At 39.4% G+C, this 20,109-nt stretch overlaps 1 protein-coding gene across 1 annotated transcript; it reads left to right on the top strand.

Annotated features, from left to right (window-relative positions):
- Nucleotides 1–15,240: 15,240 nt before the first annotated feature.
- LOC131315599 (pleiotropic drug resistance protein 1-like) lies at nucleotides 15,241–17,512 on the top strand. The gene is made up of 2 exons (XM_058344760.1): nucleotides 15,241–15,613; nucleotides 16,950–17,512. Exons 1-2 carry the CDS (start codon nucleotides 15,302–15,304, stop codon nucleotides 16,968–16,970), a joined length of 333 nt encoding a protein of 110 aa, XP_058200743.1. The 5' UTR covers nucleotides 15,241–15,301; the 3' UTR covers nucleotides 16,971–17,512.
- The last annotated feature ends 2,597 nt before the right edge of the window (nucleotides 17,513–20,109 follow it).

Raw genomic sequence — 20,109 nt, 5'->3', positions numbered from 1 at the left:
AGGGTATTTTAAGAAATTATTGAGATTGGCCTGAAATGTAAGGAAGAGATGAAGAAAATAGGAACGTGCTTTTGTGGATATTTATAGGTTAGAGACTTGAGAGAGAATTGGGAAACCAGCAGGAGATTGAGATCTGTTTGTTGAGATGTGGTTGAGCGGGTTATTGCTAAGCTCTGGTTTTGTTCAACTGATCCAAAACTTGTGAATGCAAAGGCGTAAGGGTATACCAAATGGAGGAATTTTGCATTTTATGGGCCAAATACCCAACATCAATTTAGTTGCAGAAGTGATACGGATCAGGATAGTCAGTTCAGAAAACCCAATCAACGGTTCAGGAAAGAATTCTGGACCGTTGATTGAGTTTCCTAGTTTCTCTTTCATGGACTATACAGGTCTAATTTAGCTGTGATGGATCGAGTAAAGCTACATTCTTGATTCCAATTTTTTTACGAGTGTTCTATATGTATCGCATGTTAATGTTTTGTGTTTGCGCGATTTGCATCACTGTGGTCTATGGTATATATGTACCCTCTCTTGTGAACGAGATATTTGATGGTGCACGATGCGTGTGAGACCCCCTTATGGAGATTTGGAGCGTGGTTGGAGATGCTCTTATGCAAAATAATGTTGTCTGCAAGGACGAAGGGAAGTGTATGGGTGAGGAGGCCCGGGCCTCTCCCAAACTTCGCAGAATCACCCTATCTATAGAATATTGATAGATGCACATTAAAAATCGATAATGTGCTATATGTCACTCCAAACTTTAAAAAATAAAATAAAATAAAATAAAACTTGGCCTATATAGTGCAAAAATTAGTGTCGTTTATGTTAACATAATATTGAGAAATATACATAATATTGAAATTTATTTTGTTATCATATTTTGTAGGTTTTATTATTCATGTTTTCAAATTGGGCTGATTTCTTTATAATGCACGTTTTTTTTTTGCTCGGCAAAAGCAAATTTTTATTAATCTCGAAAGGGTACATCGAGGAGGAAGCAAAACATTAATGCAAAGAAAATATCCAACCGAGGTTGGATAATACAGCAATCTACACCTTCACTTTTCGAATCCCATTAAAATAACCTTTGAAATCCTCCACAGTGTAGATCTTGATGTCGAACTTAGCCTTCATCCGCATAGCTACTCTTGTTTTAACTAAATCCGCCACTTCTGAAGCCTGTTATGTTGCCCCATTGAAAATAAACCCGTTCCTTATCAGCCAGATAGACCAAAGTGTAGCAAAGAAACATGCTTCCCAGATATATTTCTCCAAGTTTCGAAACCTGTTCCCAAACCACCATAGAGATAACTTTGCTATAGAAGACGGGCATACCCATTGAATGTTCCACCAAGTCAGAATTTCAGACCATACCACCCACGAAAATTGACAGTGTAAGAGTAAATGTTGAGGTGTTTCCACATGCAAATCACACAGAGGGCACTTTGCCAAATGAAGATCAGAAATTAAATTCCTTTCGAAAAGTATCGACCTTGTAGCAACTCTATTTTGGATGGCCATCCAGGAAAAAATTTCCACTTTGGGGGGAGTCAGATTCTTCCACAACGAACCAAGTAAAGCATTCTGTGACTGAGTCTGGGTTTCCCATTGTCTATAAACTGATTTTACCGAGAAGACTTTATTGGCTGTCCAAATCCACTGTAACAGATCATGCTTTGAGGGATCTAGCGTCACTCCATCCAATCTTTGTTTCAAAACCTCGAGTTGCTGTGATTCCCGAACCCTTAGTATGCCACTAAACATCAAATTCCAATCACCACTGGCCCCTACTCCACGACAGTTGCATAAGACCTCCTCCTGTTGAATTGAACGCCTATACAACCTAGGGTATTCATCTTTAAGCGATGTAGGACCCAACCACGTATGCTCCCAAAATAGAGTATCTCGACCGGAGTTCACCTGCACCTTGAACCCCTCTTGAATAGAGAATCCAAGTGCCGAATCTGCATTGCCAATTGCACAAATATCCCTCCATACATTAGACATCGACCCATAGCCAGGCAAATACGGGAGCCAACTCCTCCGATCCAAATTGTATTTTCCTTTAATGACCTTAACCCATAGTGAGTTTTTGTCGCTGCCAAACCGCCACCACCACTTAGCAAGCAAGGCCAAATTCTGTTGTAACAATATCTTGATCCCCAGGCCCCCATTTTCCTTCGACAAAGTGATTCTTTCCCAATTAACCATGTGCATTTTCTTCTTATCCGGAGTATCACCCCAAAAAAATTGCCTTTGTAATTTCTCCAGCGATTTGGCAACTGCCACGGGCATTTTGAAAAGGGACATAAAATATATCGGTAGGGTGCTAGAGTTGTGATTGATCAAAGTAAGCCTACCCCCGGTAGAAATGGTTTTCGATCTCCATACACAAAGCCTCTTTTGAGTTCTTTCAATAACTGGTTCCCACGTTTTCACTTTCCTCGGATTGGCACCTAACGGAAGCCCTAGGTATTGCATGGGTAGAGACTCCACTTTGCACCCCATCACCTGAGCAAGAGCTTGAATATCCTGCTGTTGGACTTTTACCCTACAAAGAGAGCTCTTGGAGTAGTTAATCCTCAGACCGGACATTAATTGAAAACAACTAAGGATTCGCTTGATGTTTCTCATTTCCTCCAAATCATTATTGCAAAAAAGAATTGTATCATCGGCGAACTGGAGATGAGAGACAGTCACTCCATTATTCCCCAACTTAACACCTTTAATGATACTTTTCGCTCTAGCTCTTTCCAACATAATATTAAGAGCTTCAGCCACTATGTTGAACAAAAATGGGGATAAGGGATCCCCTTGCCTCAGTCCTTTCTGAGTTTGAAACTCTTGCGTGGCTGCCCCATTTATTAGAACAGACATGGACACTGTGGAGCAACATTCTTTAATCCATCTACACCACCTGACCCCAAAGCCTACCTTCTTAAGCATATCCAATAGAAAACCCCAGTTAACACAATCATAAGCTTTCTCAAAATCCAATTTCAGAATTAAACCACCTTGTGAAGAATGTTTCCAACTATGAATAGCTTCATTGGCAATTAAGACACCATCCAATATCTGTTTTCCCCCAACAAAAGCAGCTTGGGCTTCACCAATGATAGAAGGAAGATGATCTTTAAGCCTATTAGCTAACACTTTGGATAAAATTTTGTAAATGCTCCCCACCATGCTAATGGGCCTAAAATCCTTAAAAGAAGTAGGACAATCAACCTTAGGGATTAAAGCAACAAAGGTGGAATTAATACCTTTCAAAAGCTTTCCATTCTGATGAAATTCTGAGAAGAATTGGAGTATTAGATCCTTCATGAACTCCCATCCCTTCTTGATGAACGAGAAGTTGAAACCATCCAGACCTGGAGCCTTTAAACTGTTGCACCCTTTTAGAGCAGTCACAATCTCCCTTTCATCAAATACTCTTTCCACATGCAATGATGCTTCCCTAGGCAGTTGTCGCTGAAAATGCCCCCCCAAGGTAGGTCTAACCTTTCTTTCCTCCGTGAAGCTACTCCGAAAGTGGATAACTACATCTTCCTTAATTTGGTTAGGGTCCTCCACTGTACTGCCATTAACTTTGATTGAGCCAACCATACTCCTCTTGAACCTATTATTGGCCATAATCTGAAAAAACCTTGTATTCTTATCCCCCAATTTGAGCCACTTAACCCGTGATTTTTGTCTCCATAATGATTCTGAAAGCTTATAAAGCCTCCAATATTCAGCCTTTGTTTTACATCTCAAAGCCTTTTCCTCCGGATCAAGTGGTCTACCTTCCGCAATGATGTCAAGCTGATGTAGTTTGGCCTCATTATCCTGTAAAGCCGAATTAACATCCCCAAATTCTTCCTTATTCCAAACTTTCATCCTCTCTTTGACAACCCTCAATTTTTGAACTAGAATAAAGCCAGCCCACCCTACCTCCTGAACTCCATTCCAGTTTCTTTCGCCAAATTCATGCATTTAGGGTTAGAAAGCCAAATGTCCATAAATTTAAACGGTTTAGGGCCTCAATCCCTGTTATCATCCATAATCGTGACTGGGCAGTGATCTGAGATTGGTCTTGGGAGACCCCATTGTAGTATATTATACTTATCGAGCCATTGATGCGACAAAAGAAATCTGTCCAGCCGACTATGGATAGCATGATTCTAAAAATTAGTCCAGGTGAACTTCCTACCAAGCATAGGGATATCAATCAACTCCATATTATTACAAAATTCTGAAAATTCGAGTTATGTTTCATAAACAATCAATAATACATCTTTTTTTTTCTTCACATGGTACGTATCAGAGCTATAAGATCTAGGCCCTGTGAAATTTTCGCTCTCGGCGAGCGGCCTAAATTTCATTGCCGTTCGCCAGGCATTCATAGTAATATGTAACCGGCTCATACACTCAGATTTCACCTCAAATCTTTACTATCATGACTTCTCTCGCTCATGGCTGTTTTTTGGCCCTCTTGGCCATTTCTCTTCCTGGCTTCTTCTAGTTTCTCTTGGCTTGGCTTGATTGCTCTTGGTTTCTTTTTGGCTTGGTTGTTCTTGGTTTCTCTTGGCTTTTTCAAACTCAAGTTGGTAGATCTGCTGGAATTTGAAGGGAATGTTAACATAATAGTGAGAAATATTGTGTTACCATATTTTGTAGGTTTTATTATTCATGTTTCCAAGTTGGGCTGATTTCTTTTTAATGCATGTTTCCTATTTGTTTATATTTCTTAGTGACCAAGAATATTGTAGTCGCCTATATAAAGGCATGCTAGGATTATGTTTCATACATAATCAATAATACATCATTTCTCTTTTCTTCACAGTTCGTGTATGTATGCATGTTTTCTCCAGTATTATGAATCGAAAGCGGCTGTATTTTTCTCGTAGTAACATTATTCCTTGTACTTCATGCTTGAATTTCACAGTGTATATGTATGCAAGAAAAAAAACTGGCACACGAAACGTTTTACAAGATGGGAAAACTTTGAACCATAACTTTGGAAAATGCACACGAAAAGGCAAACGCAAGTGAGATTTTTCTCACCTACTTTGTGCTTTCTCGGAAAGCGCAGGAATATTTCATGTCATTAATTATCATAGAAAGTAGCTAAGATTAACATTAATTAGCTGAACCTAAGATGAAGTATATCCCCCATACGGCATTCTAGCTAATTCCCATTGTTTTCTATTCAGCCACAAAAAAGCATTAAAAACCAAAGCTTTATGTAGGGGTTTTTTATTAGTCGGTAGATGTCTAGCTTATTCTTAAAGGAATGGAAAAAAAGTACCGCTAAGCAGCAATTATATGGCATGGGTGGGGCAAATTCAAAAGGCATCAACCACCATACTAAGCACTTATGCTCATTGCGAGAATCGAATCCTCATCTTCTATGTAAAAGAGGTGAAGAAGTGTCATTATACTATAAGTCCGTTGGTAATTGAATTAGTGAGAATCAGAAGGACTCCAAAGGAGTCGAGAGACTTTTTGCACCTTTCTTTTTTCTTCCTAGCTAGAACCTAAGACACAAGTAGGTGGTTGACCAAAATACACTAGATCCTCTTCAGTTTCCATTTCCTGAAAGACAGGGACGTCGCAAGGGATATACTCCTTCCCTTCCATATTTTTGGTCCTGTTTATTATTTGGAGCCTCTAAAAAAATTTGCTATATCTTTTAATTTATAATATTTTTTATATCAAATATGAATCTTGTTTGATAGACTCAAATAATTTTACTAAACAAAGTTTTCGAAATCATAGAAAGTATTATAAATTGTGAGATATAAACAATTGTATGAGTGACACAAAAAGTAAAACAGGACCAACAATATGGGACGGAGGGAGTACATATTTTTGTCGATCAAATTTTGGTTTTAACGCATGAGTATTTCTGGAAATTTTGGAAACTTCAAAACAATTTACACAATATTTTGTAAATTTTTTTTTTTTGCTAGGCAAAAGAAATTTATTAATTTTTGAAAAAGAGATACAAAGATGAAAGGGATCAAAGACAAAACAAATAAACAATACTCAATCAAATACACTCATCATTACACAAAAACACACACACACACACACTCTCTCTCTCTCTCTCTCTCTCTCTCTCTCTCTCTCTCTCTCTCTCTCTCTCTCTCTCTCTCAACAATGTTTTCAAAAAGAAATAATTTACTAAAAACTATTTTTTTAAATAAAAATAATTTTTTCCCCAAAAGTTTTTTTTTTTTTTCAAAAACAGATTTTATACAAAAACTGTTTCTTTTTAAAAACCTTTTCTTATATTAAAACCATTTTTTCAAAAATTGTAGCTACACATTAATGTTGGTATAATGTGTTGTTCAAACAACTCTTAATAGCGGATCAAAAAAAAACAACTCTTAATATTTTGGGTCATGTTGCATTTTGTGCTTGGGCTAAAATGACTATGTTTGCAAGTGGGCCATAAAATGTAAGTGTGTAATTTGGGTCAAGTTTAGGTTATTTTGTAGTTGGGCATTTGTGTAAAGATAGGCCCAAGGTTGTATCTATATAGAAGCCTTGTAGAATTCTCTAGAAAAGTATGAATGAAAAATCTCAGTGGAGTGTTTCTGTTTGCTGTGTGCGTGTTCTCCCCGACACAGTTAGCGGCGACCAATTGCTAGCTTGATTCACTAATTTCTCCACCAGTTAATCAAGGCCAAGGCTAATCTCAAGCCAGCACACGAAAACTGTTTATAAAAAAAAATTAAAAATTATTTTTTCCAAAAAAATATTCGAAGATTATTTTCTATTTCTAATAAATTATTTTTATTAGTTGTAAAATTATTTTTAGAAAAACTATTTTTTATGTTAATAGTTTTTAGTTTTGGGAAATGATTTTGCCCCTCTTTTTTTTGTTAACGCCACTCCCCTGCAAGTGTATTTTTGTACCAATTTTAGTCTTGTGACTTTTTAACATATTTTCTTGTGATTATATAAAAAAGTAAATACCCCAAATGAAATAACAATCTATAAAGTAGACATCAAACCACATTCTGAGAGAAAGTTGATGCACGAAATGAGAGGAATTTATTTACTCACTCCGTCTCAATTTATATGCTCCTTGCGAAATTCCGTGCAATTTTAATTTGGTGTAAGAAAATAAAAAATAATAATATTTAGATTTTTTTTTTGTTCAAAATTCCACGGATTTTTGTAGGAAACATTTAAATTGGGAACAGATGAAGTACATTTTAAGCTATATACAAAAGTGGCATGATTCAATATTGTCTGTTACTTACACAATTATTCTAGGGTAGTGATAATATCAAAACTCTAGTGTATAAAAGTCTTACACACTGGACATGGTATAAGCCTTTTGTGTACTAGAATTTTGGCACCAATAAAAACAATTTTGACATTATCGTTGTGTCGCCCGTGGTCTTTTGATCTGGGATCCTCCTCCGTTGGGAGTACATTTTAACCTTTTCTCCTTTGTTATTGCACGCACATCAACCTGAAGGAGGTTTCAGATTAGGCGCGAATCATTACACATACTTGGAGCAGCTCACCATTTCTAACATGCCCTGAGCATCTCCAACTGCCTAAGCAATTGGATATTTTAGCTATACAGCTAGCTGAAGCCCAAAAAGGCAAACCCAAGAGACTCGCCTCAGGGTCGGCCGAATGGCGTGGTGCTACATTAGCTCCATGGTTCGATTTCACTCCCTCATCCCTCTCTCCTTCCCTCGTTTCTCATCTCTCGCACATTGACTCTCTTGCTTTCCCTTGCTTTCGACAAGCAGCGAACTCTAGGGTTGTGGAGTTTCATCATTGTCAACATCGACAAGGTATGCCTCTCCCTCTCCCTCTCCCTCTCCCTCTCCCTCTCCCTCTCTCTCTCTCTCTCTCTCTCTCTCTCTCTCTCTCTCTCTCTCTCTTTCGAAATTAATTTCATCTTGATGATTCGGGTTTATATTCTGTAATCTGCTCATCGATTGCATCATCCTTGAGAGTATTTTGCATTCAAAGGTTGTTGAGAGAGTGATAGATAAAAGCAATAAATTGAATAGGCTGAATTTTCTATATATTTCTAAACCTTCAGAAGAGACATTATATAGGGTACAAGATGTACTGCACTACACTAGTACACGTAGTACACAAAGCTAAATAAGGAATACACGTAGTACAAATAGCTAAGTAAGGAAAAGATTAATATCTACACGATTCACGCCAACACTCCCCCTCAAGTTGGTGCATAGATATCTCCTATACCCAACTTGTCGAGTGAATCCCAGAATAATTTCCCGGATACTGCATGTGTCAATATATTCGCAAGTTGCTCTTCTAATCTTACGAATGGAATAGCCATCAGACCCTCATCCAGTTTCTCCTTGATAAAGTGTCGATCAACCTCCACATGCTTGGTACGATCATGCTGAACCGGATTGTTTGCTATCTCCCGAGCAGCCTGATTATCACAATAAAGTTGCATAGGACTTCTTACCTCAATGCCTATCTCGGTAAGCAACAAACGTAGCCAAAGAAGCTCACAAATTCCTTGAGCCATACCTCGATACTCAGCTGATCGTGAAACCACGTTTTGTTTCTTACAACGCCAAGTAACCAGGTTACCACCCACAAACGTGAAGTAACCTGAAGTAGAACGTCTATCAATTATGTTGCCTGCCCAATCTGCATCTGTGTACCCCTCAACCCTCAAATGCCCATGTTTCTTGAACAATAGACCTCTCCCAGGAGCAGACTTCAAGTAACTCAGAATACGCATTACGGCCTTCATATGATCCTCACTTGGAGAGTGCATGAACTGAATAACAACACTCATTGCATACGCAATATCAGGTTGGGTAAGGGATAGATAAATCAATTTTCCAACTAACTTCTGATATCTCTCTCGATTAGTTGGAGCTTGATTAGGATATATCCCCAAATGATGATTCTGCACGTACAATAAGAGTACTTGCAGGTTTACAGCCCAATATTCCAGTTTCAGTTAGCAAATCCAACACATATTTTCGTTGTGACAAATAAATGCCACCACTAGAGCGAGCAACTTCAACTCCTAAGAAATGTTTCAAACCTCCCAAGTCTTTCATATCAAATTCAGATGCTAAATAACCTTGTAGTTTCTGAATTTCATCAGTATCATCACCTGTGATAATCATATCGTCAACATAAATGACCAACAAAGTAACCTTACCATCCTTTCGTTTTACAAACAAGGTATGATCAGAATTTCCTTGACGATATCCATATCTCTTCATGGCTTGTGTAAACCTCCCAAACCACGCTCGAGGTGATTGCTTTAGACCATAGAGAGCCTTTCGCAACCTGCACACTTTCCCTGATTCATTGACCATCCCACATCTTGGTGGAAAGTCCATGTATACCTCTTCCTTCAAATCTTTGTGCAAAACAGCATTTTTCACATCAAACTGCTTCAAAGGCCAATCAAAATTGGCTGCTAAGGACAATAAAACTTGAACAGTATTCATTTTTGCCACTGGTGCAAAAGTCTCTTGATAATCCACACTGTATGTCTGCGTATATCCTTTTGCTACCAACCTGGCCTTGTACCTATCAATCGTTCCATTAGCCTTATGTTTAATGGTAAAGACTCACATACATCCCACTGATTTCTTGCCTTTTGGTAATAAAACGATGTCCCAAGTCTTGTTCCTTTGTAGTTCATTTCTTTATTCATAGCCTCTATCCAATTTGGATCTTTCAAAGCCTCTTCAACTCTTCTAGGAATTTGAACTGCAGCCATTTGATTCACAAATGCTTGATATTACGGTGACAATCTATGTGAGGACACATAATGAGCAATTGAGTACCTTGCCTTTCCTTCTGGAGGAAATCTGTCGGGCGGATGACCGCGATTCTGTCTAGGAGGCAACTGATAAGAAGACTTTTCAATTGCTTTAGGATTAGAAAAAATATTAATGTCCAAATTACTTACCTCGGGAATATCCACGGGAGCATGGGCAAGTACTATAGAGCCACGAGAGAGGGAATCACATACTGAGTCAACCGTCACATACTGAGGTGTAGCAGAAGGATGAGAGCCTGAGTCAAGTGCATCAGACACATCTTCAGCAGAGCCAAAGCTTATAGGGCTTGAGCTAGGACCTATAGGGCCCGTTTCAATAGGTACATCTTCCAGAACGACTTCAAACCAATCAGGTCCTTCAATTTCTCCTTCAATCTTAGCATTCGTCTCCCCCTGAAGGACATGATTGGACATGGGAGAAGCAAAATACATTTTCGACTCTGAGAAAGTCACATCCATAGTAACATAAGAGCGTCGAGTAGGAGGATGATAGCACCGGTATCCTTTTTGTGTAGGAGAAAATCCCAGAAACACACACCGAATAGCACATGGATCCAATTTGCTTTGTTGATTCTTGTGAATATGAACATAGGCCACGCACCCAAATATGCACGGAGACAAATTTAAGTGGGTTGTTAGGGGCACATGAGATGCCAAACTTCCGTAGGAGTGTGAAAATCAAGAACTCGAGAAGGCTGTCTGTTCATCAGATAGATAGCATATTGGACAGCATCAGCCCAATAACGCTTAGGTACCGAAGCACCAAGGAGAAGAGCTCTTGCAACCTCGAGAATATGGCGATTCTTACGCTCTGCAACACCATTCTGTGCTAAAGTGTCAGTACACGAAGTTTCATGTATCATACCATGGTCATGAAGAAACTGAGAGAGTGCATAATTAATATACTATCCACCATTGTCAGAGCGAAGAACCTTGATAGCAAGAGAAAATTGGGTTTTGATCATTTGATGAAAAACCCGAAAAATAGGGCCAACATCACTCTTATGTTTCATCACATACAGCCAATGCATGCGAGTACAGTCATCCACAAAGGTAACAAACCATCTAATTCCTGTTGGAGTAGTCACAGGGAAAGGACCCCACACATCAGAATGAATTAATCCGAACGGAATAGTGCTTCTATTAAAACTCAAAGGATAAGGAACACGATGACTCTTAGCTAGAATACAAATATTGCATTTGAACTCGGAGTCTTTAACATCCTGAAATAAGGACGGAAGCAAACGACGCAAATAACCAAAAGAAGCATGCCCAAGACAACGATGCCATAACCATTTCTTGCACTTTTCTTCTTTTTTTACTCGCGCATGAAGAACTCGACTGGCTGCAACATCATCAACATAATATAATCCCCCTCTCTTAGTACCACACCCAATGATCTCCCGTGTCTGGATATCCTGAAGCAAGCAAAACATAGGAAACATTAATACAATACAATCCAATTGTTCGGTAACTTGGCTTACAGATAATAAATTGTTGGACAAAGTGGGAATGAGTAAGGTATGGTGCAAGGATAACAATGGAGTGAGAGCAATAGAACCAGCCCCTGTCACATGAGTAGTATCACCATTGGCAGTAATAACATGGTCTTTGCGAGGGAAGGAAGCATATTGAAATAAGGATTTATTATAAGTCATATGATCAGTGGCGCCCGAATCGATTATCCAACCTATGTTGCGATCATTGGATGAAATTAAAGCCTTGCCCAAATTACTAGTATTTGAATTTGAATCTGCGGGAGAGAGCTGATAAATAGAAGATATGCTCTGGTCGGAGGAATTGCAATGAGACATAATAGACTTGAGGCTCGAGCTAGCAGAGGGCGTTATGCCAGCAGCTGCAATAGCAGTGACGCCAGGTCGGCGAGTAGTACGTTCACCCTTGAGCTGCCTACGGCGTTCCAAATACCAATCAGGGTAACCATTTTTCTTGAAACATGTATCGACAGTATGTCTAGTACCATTACAAAAGGTGCACTGCAAAGCATCCTTATTTTCCACATTAGAAAACCGAGGAAGGCGAGGGATCGGTGGACTCGGTGCTTTGGAGACCATGGCCACAGAAGGGAGACCACCGTCACCACCAGAGCCGAGCATAATATTCTGGCGTTACGCCTCACGGCGTACATAGACAAAGGAATCCTCCAAACCAGGAAGCGGCTTGAGCCGCAGAAAGTCACTCCGGACTTTATCGAATAGATTGTCCAAGCAAGCCAAAAAATCGCAGATACGATCTTTCACAATTTCATCTTGACGTGCCTTAATATCAACAGGGCAAGCCAGGGAAATAGGGCGGCGCTTATCAAGCTCTTGCCATATAGTTTGGAGTTCGGCAAAGTATACCGGAATCGGGCGACCACCCTATTTGATACGGGTGGCCCTACACCACAACTCATAGAGTTGAGACTCATCGGCGCCATCGTAATACATCTGGATGACACCCTTCCAAACAACGGTAGCAATAGGAAGACCAAGAAACAAGCCAAGGAGGTCGGGCTCCATCGTTTTCACCAACCAACCCTTGACGATGGCATCCTCCTTCTGCCACTTCGGGAAACCGAGATCGGATTTAGAGGGGTGAGTATCGCCTGTCAAGTAACCAATTTTTTCTTGACCAGTAGCATGTAACTCCATCATCTGAGACCAAATAGTGTAGTTCGAGCCATTCAATTTAATCCCTAACGGAATGGCGGTAGAGGAGTCACTTTGGACAGTCACCACTTGGGCGTTGCCGCTGGTAGACACCATGGATTTACTCTCGTCAGTCATGATTAACACGAGAAGCAAGGAAAAAAATAGAGTTTTGATCAGATGTCACTGGGCAAGAAGCACAAAGACAGAAGTAGGGTTTAGGAATTTTAGGGTTAGCTCTGATACCAAGATAAAAGCAATAAATTGAATAGGCTGAATTTTCTTTATATTTCTAAACCTTCAGAAGAGACATTATATAGGGTTACAAGATGTACTGCACTACACTGGTACACGTAGTACACAAAGCTAAATAAGGAATACACGTGGTACAAATAGCTAAGTAAGGAAAAGATTAATATCTACACGATTCACGCCAACAGTGATAAGGCAAGACAAGAGGGAGTTAAAGAGTGATTGAGAGGGTCTGTCAGTAGGTGGTGTATTTGGTGCATAAATGAGGGGGGTTGGGTGGTTGGGGTTTTTTATGGTTCTAGTTTGTGGTGTGGCTATATAGTCTAGCAATGAGTATGAGGACTGTTGGCTTTGAATGGGATCAAGTTTACCCCAAAAATTTGTTGGAAGAATCCCCAGAAAATGTTTGGCGAATTTCTTGAGTCCCAATTGTGTAAATGAGGGGGTGGAGAACAAGCTAGAGAAATGGAGTTTTGGGGGGGTAAAAATCTTGCCTCGATATATCCATAATCTTCTACATTGCTTTTGGTTTGTGTTTAGTTAGTTATGCAGTGAGGATTTCATAATTTCAGTAGTAATCTTAGGCTCTGCAGCTACCTCATAATAACTTTCCATAACTTCTTCTTTCTTAGTAATATTTTTTTCGTCTTTGTTGAATAGTTTAACTTGAGAATTGTGTACGCATTTCACATAGATAAGAGTTTCCTACCTCCATTGACTCACAAGTACCATGTATGTAAGGGGTTGCACATCCCTTGGAGTGAAAGAGTCATTATAACTTGCCGTCAAACCAATCTCTACCCTACCAATATGAGACCAACATAAAAAATCTCTTTTGCTGAAACCAATCCAAGGAATGGAAAGCTTCCATGTCAAAATGTTTGTAAAGACTTCTTAGGTTGAGTTTGTAAAGTCTTGACCTTAGATGTCACTCTGATACATGGTGTTGAATTCTGATAGATGTATTTTCTTTCTTGAGTTACTGGTAGGCTTCAAATTTCTTGAAGCCATTTCATGCTATATCAGTTGCTTGAATTAGTTTAAGAGTGTTTGCGTCGTGTCCGTTTCAAGTATCGGCACGTAAGGCCGTGTCATGTCATGTCCTCGTGTCCGTTTACTTTAACAATCATTTTACTTCCACACCCACTTACACACCCACACTCACAATAGAGGTGGAACCCGCACACACTACACATCCAGTGTGTGTGGGCCCCACCTCTATTGTAAGTATGGGTCTGTATATAGGTGTGTAAGTAGGTAGGGAGTTAGAATTTTTGTTACTTTAAACATCCTAAGATAGTGAGTAAGATATTGATGTTTGCCTGAGATGGCCAAACTGTTGGCTGGCAATCTGTGATGGGCCAGCTGATGAATAGATGGAGTCTAATGGAGTAGATTATGCTGCAACTCAGGCAGACTTTCGGAGAGGCTTCATGTCAGGCCACCAATAGGAGTTTTCCTTCCTTTGTGGCTGTATTTTCTTTCTTTGTATATATGTTTTGGATGATGTTTGGATCTAGTCATCTAGATTAGGTTCGGAACTCCTGTTTTTTCCAGGTTGGCTCCCGTATTTTCTTTCATGTCAAGCCACCTATATTCAACTTGGTTTCTTTTGTATCATGGATTTTGGTCCATTGTGGGTGGCAGTGTCTAGTTGATTGATGGTATTTTGACTATGCATTGAGAAAAATACTTCTCCTATATGAGAGGAAATAGGGAAAAGAATGAAGTTTAGGGGGGAAAAAATTAAAATTGAGATGGTTGTGGAAATTTAAGATATTATAACTAATTTATAGATGAAAGAAAAAAGTAGTTAGAAATGTGAAAAAGGAAACATGACTGTTGGGAAAGGGAAAAAAAAAAAAAAAAAAGAGCTCTTGCAACAGCAAAAAAATAGCATAAATCCTATGAGGACCGACCAAAGCCCACCGAAATAGTACCGACGGCCACCGCCGGGCCGTCTCTGGCCACCGGACGACCGATCCGATCTGTCCAAAAATTCTAAAAAAAAAAAACCGAGGGGGCCCGCGCGAGAATCAATGGCATCCCATGTGTTTATGGTGGTTGGATCAAGCACCCAATTTTTCGTATATATATGTATATACACGAATACACGAAAAATTGGGTGCTTGATCCAACCACCATACACACATCGGATGCCATTGATTCTCGCGTGGGCCCCCTCGGTTTTTTTTTAAAAAAATTTTGGACGGCTCGTATCGGCCTGGCGGTGGCCGTCGGTACGATTTCGGTGGGCTTTGGTCGGTACGGCTAGCAAGACTCAAAAAATAGAGACCTGATACAGGTTACCTTTTTCTCCTTTGCATATAACAAAAAGCCTAGCCTGTTGGGGAGCTCAAACATTTAGTGGCTAGCTAAAGTACTTTCTGACAAATTTCCTATCTTAACTAGCTAGCCAGTGCTGGAGATGCTCTTGCATTGCCTAAGTCACTAGGCAAAACTCACTGCCTCCTAATGAGTTATACCATCTCATGGTAGATTGTCAAATTTTTGGGCCAAGCTGGATTTAGAGCAGCGTAGATATATTGCTAACAAAATTACCTTCCAGAATTTATGTAACAAGAGAATGCTTATATCCACACTTATCGCCAACTTTATCACCACAACTGATCCTGTTTTGCAGATTGGGATGGAGATTCCTTATATCTTTGTTCAGACTGTCACGTACGGAGTCATAGTTTACGCTATGATTGGATTTGAGTGGACAGTTTCCAAATTCTTGTGGTATTTGTACTTCATGTATTTCACCTTGTTATACTTCACTTTCTATGGAATGATGGCAGTGGCAGCACCTCCCAACCACTACATTGCTGCTATAGTCTCATCTGGCTTCTATGCATTGTGGAAACTTTTCTCCGGATTCGTAATTCCAAAGACAGTAAGTTAATCCCAAGGAATTCAACTCCTCTTTCCCAACAGAAGAATCACAATATGTTATATGGACTCTTCTAAATGTATAAAGAACAAGAGTTGGACAGTCGACCCTGTGCAAGGATCCAGGCTACATGCCCGACATACTTACCAGTTACCAAGAACGTGGCATAATATGATTGATATCTCATATCATGCATGAAACACCATTTACAGTAGGAAGAAAAGAAGAAAAAAAAAGAAAAGCGAATACATTTAGAGATTTGTTAACTAGGAAGAGTTTTTGTTGTGCACGTGGTACTCCATTTGCTTGCACCAAAGAGACACACCCTATCTTTCACTTATTGTTTTTGGAAGAGCTTTCTGATGGTGCTTTTTGCCTTCTCATGGTGCTTTTGACATGAGAACTAGATTGATTAATCCGGTACTTGTCCACTTACACACATCCAATGTTCACACCTTGACATGAGACTATGAGAGCAAGATGAATGTCTGACAGACTGACACTTAAAACCGATACCCACATCCGAACTCAGTAGTTGACATGAGACTTAGATGAATTCAACTCTCAAACGTATATACGACATTCGTACACAATTCCATGTGACACAGATCACACACACCTTGAAAGGATTCTTTTTTCTTTTTTCTTTTTGGGAGGGGGGGGTTTCCTGACAGAGAATACCGGTGTGGTGGATGTGGTACTATTACGCTTCCCCTGTCTCTTGGAATCTATATGGATTGGTTACTTCTCAGTTTGCAGATATTCAGGACAAAATAAGGAGTTGGGGTTCAAACATGACTTTGTGGGAAAAGTTGCCCTCGTTGTAGTTGGGTTTACTCTGCTCTTTGCTGTCACATTTGCCTTTTCAATCAAGGCATTCCATTTCCAGAAAAGATAGTAATGTTTGCAGATGACTAGTTTATCCTTGCTGGTGCTGATGAAGGATCTTTTCATCTAATAGCAGAGGTTTTGAAGGATTTTCACTTGCTCTCGGGCCTTCAGCCCAACTTGCTAAAGAGTTGAATTTTCTATTCTGGTGTTACTGAGGTAGTGAAGACCTCTCTGGGCAATATCCTCCCCATCAGTGAGGGATCCCTCCCTATCAAATACTTAGGGGTTCCTTTGATATCAACAAGGCTGAAAGCAGCAGATTGCAGCCAACTAAAGGAGAAAATTTTGAGTAGGATTCAATCCTGGGCAAACAACACTTTGCCGTATGGAGGTTGATGAGCACATAATATTGACACTTACAGGCCCCAATACCATATGTTGCTAGTTATTAAATGTGCTTAGTTGAGTACTTCTATTATCTTTCTGATAATTATGTTATATTGTTTAGTTTGCAGGAAAAAGATTATAATAAAGTATATTTCGGCCATTGGATTCAAGAAGCAAAACCTGTGATCAAATTAATTCACGAGGTGGGACCCTACTTATTATATTACTTCTGCCGAAAGTTGAAGAAGTGTTATAGCCCAAAGATTGCCTAGTTGACTAGAACGAACAGATTAGGAAGATTAGGATTTTCCTTTATTGAGAAGATTCACGGCAATTTTGGGAACCATCTATAAAATGAGAAGAATAGGGTTCGTTCCGGGGATGAATGGCCACTTGAAGTACCATGGATTGCAAGTTTGACTTGGAGAGCCACGGCTGGGAACACAAGAACAAGAGCAGAAGAAATCTTTATGAGCTTTATTATTTTCTTGGATTCTAGCCGAATAATTGATACAATGTTTTTATCCATGAGTAGCTAAACTTGTGAACTAGGGTTGAGGATGAAACCCCATGAATTTTATTGATTGGTTTTATGCACTTGATTTTTTCTACGTGCTTTCATAGTTTATTGTTCTGAACTCATTAATTATTTTGGTTGAAACTCATATATGGATTCAATCGGAATGGGTTTTTTCCATGATTTGATATCACCATATTAATCGAATTGCTTGGTTTGTCATTGTTAATATTTAAGTACGGGATGTCTACTATGATTTGTTTTACGCGGATATAGTGATGATTTTGACTTAAACATGCGAAGCAGAGGAGGAACATATTTTTGTTATAAATAAAAAGGGCTTAACGACATATTATCCATGATGATTAAGATTAGCTTCTAAATCATTGTGTAGAAATTATAGGAAAAACCATTGCATAAGATTAGTTGCTAAATAAATGTGGGTGTGGATTCCAAAACCTTAGTTACTTTTCTCAACCGGCAATCTCACTATTTTTCTGTGCTAGTTTAATTATTATTTTGTCATTGCTTTATTTAATCTTTAGTTTAAAAACCAATCATACTTTTGTCAACTAGGTTAGGGTATAATCGATTTAAGTTTATTTAGTTTTCCTATAAAAAAATCACAAGTCCCTGTGGGTTCAACCTCACACTTGCATAACTATACTATTGGTACAATTCGTGCGCTTGCAAGTACATTAAAATTTCACATCAGAGGTAGACACCAATTGATTCAATCGGTGCTTTTCAGTGTTGAAGTCTACCGGTCCTCTCTTTTTATTCTACCGCAGAAGGTGTTGCATGATATAGAGCAAATATTGAGATCCTTCCTGTGGTCAGGTCCTGACCTCAAGCTTTCGGGAGCCAAGGTTGCTTGCCAGGCCTTATGTGCACCAAAGGAGGAAGGGGGTTTAGGTTTTAGACTGCTCAAGACCTGGAACAAGGCATCAATGTTTCGAAATCTGTGGGCAGTGTGCTCTAAAGCTGATACATTGTGGATCAAATGGGTGCACACCTATGTTATAAAGGATCAAAGTGTTTGGCAGGTTAAGATACCACATGAAGCTTCATGGACCATCAGGAAGATTTTCAAGTTTTGAGTTGATGTCCAGCCTTGGATAAAGTATGTAATTGGGGATGGCAGGGCTACCTTCTTGAGGTTTGATAATTGGCACTCTCTTGGGCCTTTATACCAGAGATTTGGCGAATCTGTTGTTTTTAATTTGGGAAGATCCCTCCAAGCTAAAGTGGATTCTATCATTCAGAATGGCATGTGGAAACGGCCTCGCCCTAGAAATGCAATCACCAAGGAGATCATGACTGGTACTTCCCCTGGCTTGATCCCAAATACTGATGTTTCTAATTCTATGCGTTGGTCTCCGAATGGTAGTGGAAAATTTACACTTAAATCTGCATGGAATGCCCTGCGTACTGTGTATCCCGTGGTCCCGTGGGCTAAAGGTGTGTGGTTCTCTCACAATGTTCCTCGGTGGGCCTTTATTGAATGGCTAACTTTCCTAGGCAGATTGTCCATGAATGATAAACTTCTAAGTTGGGGTCTAGGGGTGAATGCAACATGTGTACTCTGTTGCCTGGAAAACGAGTCTCATGAGCACTTATTTTTTTATTGTGATTACTCCAAGTATGTGTGGACTCGTATGCTTGGAAAAAATAATATTGTTGGGCCTTGTTATGGGCTGGCTAGGGAAATTGATTTGTTATGCACTCATATGAGGACGGACTCTTATACCAACAGGACTTATAAACTGTCCTTAGCTGCATCCATCTATTGGATATGGAGGGAGAGGAATGCTAGGGTGTTCCAAGGAATTAGCACCTCTGCTGAAAGTTTGTGGTCCAAGATTGCAGATGAAGTCAGAGCTTGTATGTGTTCTTGGAGGAAGATAAGGCCCAATGATGAGAATAGACTGCTGGTCCGGAGCTGGAACGTGCATTCCAGTATTCTGACTTCGAGTTAGTCTTGCATAGGAGTTGATTGTTGCTTCTTGTAGCATTGTTTGCCTTCTTACTTTGCTTTGTTTTTCTTTGGCCTTTTTGGCCTGACTGCTTGTAAAGGCTATGCCTTATGTTTGGTTTTGTTTGTGTGCAATGAAATGGTTAAGTTACCAAAAAAAAAAAACTATAGACCACCATGTAATGTATACCCTGTAGGCTGTAGCCAACTACTACTACAAGTTACAAGTATCGAGTAAGTCAAGGCATTGTCAGCAGGAGTAAATAGGAGGCTTTCGAATTTACGGGTGGTCTCGTTGCAAACACACTCACATCTCGATCGGTAAGTCTCGTCATATGTCTTATTTGCTTGTTTTTTGATAGGAAAGCATGCCTAGCCTGTTTTGCAAATCGTTGATGGAAGTGGTTACTGATAGATACAGTATTTTTGGAAGGATAAAGTGGATATCTTGTGCGCATCATGAAACATTTAAATGATATCGAACTAAGTGAAAATAAAATGGCAATGCATGCATATACCATAAATTTAATAATATACACACGATATTAGGGTCGCTCCCAAATTATTTGTGGCAGTTGAACATTGAACATAATCATTGATGGATTACGCGCAGGGGCGGAGTCGGGATTTTCGATAAGTAGGGTCGAAAATTTGAACTATGTATGATTCACTTTTTCTAGTTGCTAAACGGCTTTGTTTCGGAGGATCATTGTTCAAATTTGGTCCACCTTCCACAAACAACTACAAAGAAACACTAAGCAATATTATAATCGAACACTTTACAAAATG

The sequence above is a fragment of the Rhododendron vialii genome, chromosome 2a (assembly GCF_030253575.1).
Source record: "Rhododendron vialii isolate Sample 1 chromosome 2a, ASM3025357v1".
NCBI classification, from domain to species: Eukaryota; Viridiplantae; Streptophyta; class Magnoliopsida; order Ericales; family Ericaceae; genus Rhododendron; species Rhododendron vialii.
This window is presented reverse-complemented; position numbering and strand designations above follow the sequence as displayed.

Bases quoted from the DNA above. Each gene is read 5' to 3' on its own strand.
- LOC131315599 (XM_058344760.1), top strand. From the start codon at position 15,302: ATGCTTATATCCACACTTATCGCCAACTTTATCACCACAACTGATCCT. The intron at 15,614-16,949 runs GTAAGTTAATCC...TATATTGTTTAG, and splicing joins GATTCGTAATTCCAAAGACA to TTTGCAGGAAAAAGATTATA.